Source organism: Gymnodraco acuticeps, unplaced genomic scaffold, assembly GCF_902827175.1.
Source record: "Gymnodraco acuticeps unplaced genomic scaffold, fGymAcu1.1, whole genome shotgun sequence".
Classification (NCBI taxonomy): Eukaryota; Metazoa; Chordata; class Actinopteri; order Perciformes; family Bathydraconidae; genus Gymnodraco; species Gymnodraco acuticeps.
In genome coordinates, this window is record NW_022992351.1 from 3,239,692 (window position 1) to 3,248,577 (window position 8,886).

The following is an 8,886-nucleotide window of genomic DNA, read 5'->3' on the forward strand; positions in this document are numbered from 1 at the left end:
GCACAACATGGTTCCGCCCTGGCTATTGCTTGTTTTGATCGGTTTTGTTTGTTGTGCTCTCTTTGTGTGCCAATTTCACCCACAAGCATGCATAGTATCTCAGCAAATTAGAAAGGGGTACAATATTCAGAGACAATATACTAGACATGCTGTTCATAAGTGTTTTAGTTTTCGCTGTTACATAATAAAGTGAGCAACATAGAACGATCAAGAATAAAACAAAAGAAACACAGAGGCAAACTTTTTGGAAACCCAAAATAAACTGTTGAGAGAGGTTAGTGGGTTATAAAAACAAAGCAATTCCCAGAATAAACTGCAAGACCCAGCAAACTTGCGGGGGTGGGTAAAGTACCTGGACGTGGTGATGGGGCAACACTCCCCCCACATCAAACACTGTGACGGCCCTGTATGTTGCACAGTCTCTATGTCCCACCGCAAAGTCAACAAACCAGTCCCCTTAAAAAAAGAGGCAGCTGAATGAGGAAGCTGGCCAAGGAACCACATCAACTGTGGCAGACAGGAAGTGATTTTTGCATTTATAACTGCCTGCTAGAAACATACCGTAAGACAGTTTGCTTTAACAAGGCAGAGAAACTAAACAGACCAAGTCACAATTAAGAACACAATTAAGACAATGTTGCAGAACTAGCTACAGTGCTAAAGAAAATGTGGGCATAAAACAGTCTGAGTTTAGGAAAAACACTGTGCTTCAGTTTTCACCCTGAGCTAATACTGACCTTAAAGTGCTATATCTGGCACATGCAATATTGAGGATCTTGTCATTTTCTGCGGCTGTCTTTTAACAACTCCAGAAAAAATAGAGAGGTTATGTTGTTGTATAGTAAATCTAATCACAAAGATGCCGTCAACGTGAGCTGAGAGGGTCTTGTTGCTCTGCTGTGATATTATCCAGCTCTCTGATGACGCAGTTGGCTGATTTGTGGTGGTGTGTGCCAACAGGCTGTGCTGTGATTGAGGGCAATTTTGGGATGTATGCCACACAAAAATGTGTGTATTTTTCGTGGTTCTGAGCCAGACTGCTTTTTGGAGGCAAAGTGGCAAAAGCAAATGAAATGTGGCATTTGTTTAAAATACATGGAGCCGTTTTCATTAAGCCTTTGACGCCATGTAAAATCAGTGGCAGATGTTTTCTCGTGTTGCCTGGGGATTCACTGAGGAGCCACATATAAACAGAAATAACCATATGATTGTGTCTGAATGACCATAAAAACTGCATCAAATGAAAGAGGGCTTGTGTATTTAAAGCTGAATAGAGCTGCTTTAGTCTGAATGAGAAGTAATCCATGTGGCCAAAAATATATGTAAAAAAGTGTTATGTAACTACACTGTAGCTGCATTCTGTATTTTATGTGTTAACCAAATGTCTGTTATAAAAATAAATGCCTACTGAAATCAAAGGACATTTTCCAGTTAAAGCGCAGTTAGTGAATAATGTGCATTTAAAGTGAGAATTTGAAAAGGGCAACAAGTATAATAAGAAGAAGGAAATTGAGAATGTTGTATCCCCCTCAACAAACAATGTGTTTTGATCTGTTAAAATATTGAGAGATGTATATTATAAAGACTGGGAACAGACACAATAGATTCAAACCCCAACTTTGTACACATCTATACAAAAGATATATGCTTTTTCATGTCTGCTGCTCTCTGTGGGAAAATCAAACCAAACAACAGGAGAGGATATGACTACATATTTTAGATGGTCAGAAATACTCTTGAAATTGGGGGGGGTGCATGACGCAAGTGTTAAAATGTATGAAGCATTAACCACATCAGGAAACCATAGATTCAAATATGAGGAAGGATGCCCTCCTCATAAAACCACAACACATTACATCTCCTCTTATGAGGAAGTTGATAGGTAAGCAATTTCCTTGACCATAATAGGCAAGTAATTAGTGAATCTGTGTGGATGTGCACTTTTATTCTTTTCATCAAATGAATGAGGTCCCAAGTGCTGCATATATGTTTGTATTATTTAGAAACAACTATTCAACATGGGCTTAAACAGGGCTATTGTGGCGCAACTCGTCAGTTCGGAAGAGTTGTTTATTTTCCTGCGTCTGAAAATTCAGCAGAGCAACTGAGTAAACATGTATGTACAGGAAGAAAGGATGTCAGCACTGTGCCCACTGAAAAAAAGCCCCTCATCTGAAGCTTTGGCCATTCAAGAGGAAAACAAGTGAATCATGATATGCTGGAAGAGACACATCTTTACCCAAAACATACTCACATACCTCAAAATATCAACATTTACTTGCTATTTCACACAGTTCGTACTCTTGAGGTTACATATTAGCCAATACAGAAGTTGCGCTCGAGTATAATGTAACAGTGTATGACAAAAACAGAAATAAGATCCGCTTTGGTGGGAAAATACTGGAAGTGCTTATGGCCAAATGACACATTACTAATGAATTGTGTCATCTTCGGGATGAAGCCGGTAAAGATGTTTCATCAGCAATGATATATGTGATGATGCCAACAACAACATTGCAATACTGCAAAGAATCACACTTTGGGTTTGTCAACCTCCTAAATCGTCTGCATAGTAAACATTTTATTAAATGTTTAAGATCTCAAAAATGTAAACAATATATTATCTGTAAAATTGACTTTAGGCATTTAACATTTGATACAGTATCCAATTATAGATAAAGAGGAAACACCTCTATGAAAAGAGTGGAACAAACTTTTTTTATATCATTACTTTGAGCAAGTGTCTGGCTGGGTCCCATGATGAGGGTGTTGTATTCATGTAAAAATACATTAACATGTCCAGAAGAGCATTTGGCATCATTAAAGGATGGAAATGTCAACATGCGTTCATCATCTAAATGTTGTTGTTGTTTTCTCCTTAAGTTATTTCCTGATTTTCTTTATTTCAGCTTGAATACCAGAAATTGTATACAATTATTTGTTATATATTGTTGGTCATTTGTGTTGTTGTTTTTTAGACACTTTACTTTATAAATGTAATATCAATGCAATCATAAACAATTTCCATATTTGGTCTTATCCACCATTGTCATTGTTCACTCATTCTAGCTTAAAAAAAACAACCACCTAATAGCTTCTAGGTTATACTAAATGTGGATATTTTGGAAATTCCCCATGCCTATTCAACATGCTGTCTGTCAAGATGTAAGTGGGAGGGTTGAGGTTAGTAGTAGGCGGGGGCGAGGTAAAGTGACTAAGGAGTTAAGTAGGATAAAAACCATGTCCACAACCAAGGGCACATAGCAGAGTCAACAAGCACCACCAGTCAGAAGAAAGACGGAAGCCAACACAGGAGACACACTGCTGATCAACTTTTTAACTTTTTGTCTAAGTGAGCACTTGTTCACTGCAAGGCTCTTAGTGTTTTCATTTTGCAGCAATCTACAGCAGATCTCATCATGAGGTGCTGTGCTTTAGCTGTGTGTTTATTTTTGGGGATAAGCATACAGGAGGGATGGAGCCTTCCCCTCAAGTCCGTCTTTGTCACATTCCCAGGAGACATCATCAACAACATGACTGATTCGGAGTTGGCAGAAGTGAGTAGCAGATGGTTCATTTTGTCTTGATGGACTGTTCTTCCCCAAACAGTGTGGGGAAGCAATTACCTGAACAGAGAACTCTAACACAATGTTAATGACAATAAATATATATTCTTCTGAATTCAAACTATACGAGTAAAAGTTATATAATATGTCACAAACACACTTTTTCTAAAGTAAAGTTAACTTTCTTATAAGAAACCAATGTATCCTGTTCATTAAATGGTATGACCATCCCTCTATACTCATTTATTTGTTCTCCTGCCAGGGTTATCTGAAGAAGTTTGGCTACATGGACACGCTGACACGCAGTGGCTTCCAGTCCATGGTGTCCACTTCCAAGGCTTTGAAGAGGATGCAGAGGCAGATGGGGATGGAGGAGACTGGAGAGCTGGATAAATCCACCCTGGAAGCCATGAAGCGGCCACGCTGCGGGGTTCCTGATGTGGCCAACTACAACACATTTGAAGGAGACCTCAAATGGGACCATAAAGAGGTCACCTATAGGTGAGTAGAGATAAATAATCTGTTAGTTAACTTTATAAACTAAAATCGTTATGAAGATGTAAAAAAACACACAATGAGAATACCTTGTTACAAATAAATGTCCTGCATTAAAAAAAATTAATAAAATGAAAGTAAGTATTAGCATCAAATTATGTTTAAACTATTAAAAGTAAATGTGCTGATTATGCAGAATGGCCCATTTCAGTCAATATATATTGTATATTTGTATTGTAATTATGAATGCATGAATGGTCATCACTTTAATGTTGCAGCTGTAAAATGGTGGCTAGTTTGAATTAATTTAGATAATTCTGGGTAGCTTAATCTATAGTAACTTCATCTTAATGTATTAGTTGTTTTTGTTTTTATATTAATGATCTGGAGCTGTAGACTAAGTCGCACCTAAAGTTGTCAAAATAAATGAAAAAAGTACATTCTGAGACATAGTGGAGTAAAGCATGAAGTAGTATAAAATGAAAAGTAAAGTACAAATACCTGAAATGTGTACAGTAAATGTACTAAATTACATTCTACTAGTATTTACAAGGCACAACATACAAGAGTATCTTTGATGGAGATACATCACCGAGTATCTTCACTTGCATTGTTTACCAGATGTCTGACAGCAGCTTGTCATTCTGCATTTCTCCACAGGATCCTTAGGTATACCCCGGACATGGCGACGTCTCTGGTTGACGACGCCTTTGCCAGAGCCTTCAAGGTGTGGAGTGATGTGACCCCTCTGACTTTTACCCGCCTCTTTGATGGGACAGCTGACATCATGATTTCATTTGGAAAAATCGGTATGTGTTTATGCGCCGGTCTTTTAATGGCATTTACTTTACTAAAGACAATTCTATAATCAAATACTGATGTAAAATGTATTATTCTACTCAGACCACGGAGACCCTTACCCATTTGATGGTAAGGATGGACTTCTGGCCCACGCTTACCCCCCTGGTGAGGGTGTGCAGGGTGACGCCCACTTTGACGATGATGAGTACTGGACCCTGGGAGAAGGACCAGGTAATCAGAAATACCAACAGATATTCCTCTACCCTCAACATTTATTATGAAGATGTCTCCCCCCAGTGTTCACTTTATACATTGCTTAAATGTATTACTGTTTTCTGTCACTTAAGCTGTGAAGACTTTCTATGGGAATGCTGATGGTGCCATGTGCCACTTCCCTTTCACTTTCGAGGGCAAATCCTACACCACATGTACCTCTGATGGGCGTTCGGACGACCTGCCATGGTGCTCCACCACAGCCGACTACGGCAGAGACAAGAAATTTGGCTTCTGCCCAAGTGAACGTAAGATTGACAGTTTATTCTGCAATGGGAGTGATAGGGCAGAGGTCAACCAGATATAAGGAGTTTATTTAGTGTCATGCTGATGCGCTTCATCCCACTTACTCTTATTTTCATCCCGACAGTCCTGTACACATTTGGAGGAAACGCAGACGGAGAAAAGTGTGTCTTCCCCTTTGTCTTTCTGGACAAAGAATATGACAGCTGTACCACAGAGGGCCGCGATGATGGCTATCGCTGGTGTGCCACCACAAGCAACTTTGACACTGACGTGAAATATGGGTTCTGTCCCAGTCGTGGTGAGTTACTGAAACCACAATCCATAAATGCTGTCGAGTACCAACACAATGTCTTGTTTTCTTACTCTTGCTGTTAATTCTTTGTTTGGACAGAGACCGCTGTAATTGGTGGAAATTCTGAGGGAGAGTCCTGCCACTTCCCCTTTGTGTTCCTGGGTAAAGAGTATGACTCCTGCACTAGTGAGGGACGAGGAGACGGCAAGTTGTGGTGCGGTACCACTGACAGCTATGATGACGACAAGAAATGGGGTTTCTGTCCTGACAAAGGTGAGTCACATGAATATAAGACAAACAAAGTAGATTAGATAAAATTGCCTTTTGCTAATATTCCTTACTGTACTGTATGTCCTCCAGGTTACAGTCTGTTCCTGGTGGCAGCCCATGAGTTTGGTCATGCCCTCGGCCTGGAACACTCCAACATCAGAGAGGCTCTCATGTACCCCATGTACAGCTTCGTGGAAGACTTCTCCCTACATGAGGATGACATTGAAGGCATTCAATATCTCTATGGTAAGGTCATTATGAACTGCGTTATCATGCAAAATCACATGAAAGTTTGCAATTTCTCACATTCAGCACCATTTCATTTTTTCAGGACGCAAAGATGGCCCTGATCCCACTCCACCTCAACCCAACACCACCCCCACTACCGCCTACCCAGACCCTGATGACACTGATAAACCCACTGACCCCACCACCACCACTACCGCTACACCTGTGGATCCAACCAAAGATGCCTGCAAGATGACCAAATTCGACACCATCACTGTGATTAATGGAGAGCTACACTTCTTCAATGACGGGTAAGCTAACCAGCCTCTTCTTCTATGTAAAACAATAAAAACAGGAAGTGTCAGTGTTGATGTTTTTTTTATTGCATGTGTTGATCAACAGACTATACTGGAGGATGTCCAGCGGGAGAGATGGAGGGCTCAAGGGACCATTTTCTATTTCCGAGACGTGGCCCGCTCTGCCAGCAGTCATCGACTCTGCGTTTGAAAACACTCTGGCCAGGAAACTGTACTTCTTCTCAGGTGAAGCTTCATGCTGTTTATAAGAGACCTTAATTGCAAAAGACAAAAGTGCAAGACAATTTTTTCTTATTATCATCTTCTTTCTATAGGGACACGATTCTGGGTGTACACAGGGAAGAGTGTTCTGGGTCCCCGCAGCATTGAGAAGCTTGGCCTCCCGAACACTGTTCAGAAGGTGGAGGGAGCACTGCAGAGGGGCAAAGGCAAAGTGCTGCTCTTCAGTGGGGAGAACTACTGGAGGTGAGTTTAAAGTGTGCCTGACATCAGGATGGGAAGCATGTCTGTCACTTTTGGCTCAAATGAAACCATCTGCTCGTTTTGACAATTATAAGTGTTGGAGTAAAGTAAAAGGCCAGAATACGCTTTTTTAATAACACAACAAAAGTCTGAGAGTTAAACCAGCTGATTGTTTTTGACTTGTTTAATGACATTCTCTGCTATGATCAACACAGGCTTGATGTGAAAGCCCAGAAAATCGACAAAGGGTACCCCAGATACACAGATGCCGTCTTTGGTGGCGTCCCCAATGATGCTCATGATGTGTTCCAGTACAACGGTAAGTTCAAATAGTAATGACTGAGCTCAACAAAAATCATTATCATATAACAGTCGATTGTTGCATGTTAAAAATCCTCATGTTGTGTTCTAGTCATTCAAATCCCAATATTTCTGCTACAGGACACATGTACTTTTGCCGGGACCGCTTCTACTGGCGTATGAACTCCCGCAGGCAGGTGGATCGCGTTGGCTACGTGAAATATGACCTTCTCCAGTGCACAGATGCTTCACGCACTCGCTACTGAGGAGATGAAGGAAACAGGGATGAGCTGGAAATCGTCTTTATTGTGGTAGCACCTACTTCTCTTGCCTGTGCAGGTGTCAGGGAGAATGTGATGCAGTATAGCGTCTGTTGTATGATGTGTGTACTTTCGGGTATGTAAATAATTGGCCACCATTGACCTTGGCTAATTCTAAAACATACAGCAATGGCCCAAAAAAGAGAAAAAATTGTTTTTTTGGCACTGCCTTATTATCTTACTCAGATAATCTGTGAACTGGTTGGTTGACCCATAACAACTAAATTAATGTTGAAGGTTATCTGGATTCCAGATGTACTTAATAATTTCTTTATGTCTGACAGGTTCAGACCATAAACAGTATTAGAATATGTTTGGTATTTATAGCAATATCTAATATGATGTTTGTGTCCTAACGCTTGTTTGTTTTGTATAAATATATGTGAGTATTTTTGAAAATGGCTTCAAAGCCAATTACTTGCACTGGAAGACAATGTATGTCTCCTTCACTGAAATTATTTATGAGACTGATATGTTTTGTACTTTCAAGGCAATAAACATTCTGTGAGAATAACACACTTGTCTGTCTTAATCATTCACCAAACCATGATTTACTGACAATGCTTGCTCATGCTCAGACGCTATATTATTCTACAATTGGAATCCACAGTCCCACAACAGCAAAAACACAAAACGTGTTGAGCCACGAGCTGATATGTAATTGTATTACTTTATGCTGTATTGATTATCTGTAGCAGTCTCCTGATAGGTGTTTTTGTTGAAATCAACACTAACAACCCGTGACATTAAGAAACACATTTAGGCATCATAAAGAAATTAGGATAATGACTCACTCCACTCTCAATAGGATTATTCATTCAACATGTTAGCAGGCCATATGGCAGTAGGCCTACTATAAAGTTTAACAAATAAAATAACATAAAAGGTAGGGAATTTATTTTTATTTAAAAAAATATCCTGTAGCATATTAACAATTTCAGCACATTTCTTATTGTTAATACATACATATTTTGTATGGACCTCGATAAACTAGCTTAATGCATGAGGAATCTCCAGAGTAAAAGGAATACAATTACAGTCAGCAGAACTGTATGTTTTCATTTTGTAATGGTACAGCCAGAGGGAATATTAAACATCTTAGGTCCATCAGTTTGTAGCTTAACAGCGGCCCTACGTGTTTGCATCTATGGTTTGCATATTACTCCGCATTCATATGCGCAATTGTCCTTCCTCAAAAAACAATAGTCCACTAAGGGAATATAAACATCCCATCTACCAAATATTTCAGACATAAAATAATCAATCAATTAATACACCTGTTTTTTAAAACAGACAAATAAATTAACCTTTCGTCA

The 8,886-nt window shown here is 39.6% G+C and overlaps 1 protein-coding gene across 1 annotated transcript; it reads left to right on the top strand.

Annotated features, from left to right (window-relative positions):
* Nucleotides 1-3,257: 3,257 nt before the first annotated feature.
* mmp9 (matrix metallopeptidase 9) lies at nucleotides 3,258-8,084 on the top strand. The gene is made up of 13 exons (XM_034209599.1): nucleotides 3,258-3,557; nucleotides 3,829-4,067; nucleotides 4,722-4,870; nucleotides 4,965-5,093; nucleotides 5,210-5,383; nucleotides 5,506-5,679; nucleotides 5,773-5,946; nucleotides 6,034-6,189; nucleotides 6,275-6,482; nucleotides 6,574-6,713; nucleotides 6,803-6,953; nucleotides 7,166-7,269; nucleotides 7,392-8,084. The coding sequence occupies exons 1-13, from the start codon at nucleotides 3,420-3,422 to the stop codon at nucleotides 7,514-7,516; spliced, it is 2,061 nt and encodes a 686-aa protein (XP_034065490.1). The 5' UTR covers nucleotides 3,258-3,419; the 3' UTR covers nucleotides 7,517-8,084.
* Nucleotides 8,085-8,886: the final 802 nt, after the last annotated feature.

Excerpts from the sequence above, each read along its gene's own strand:
- mmp9 (XM_034209599.1), top strand. The coding sequence starts at position 3,420 with ATGAGGTGCTGTGCTTTAGCTGTGTGTTTATTTTTGGGGATAAGCATA. Across the intron at positions 4,871-4,964 it reads GATTTCATTTGGAAAAATCG|ACCACGGAGACCCTTACCCA; the intron begins GTATGTGTTTAT and ends TATTCTACTCAG. Across the intron at positions 6,483-6,573 it reads CTACACTTCTTCAATGACGG|ACTATACTGGAGGATGTCCA; the intron begins GTAAGCTAACCA and ends GTTGATCAACAG.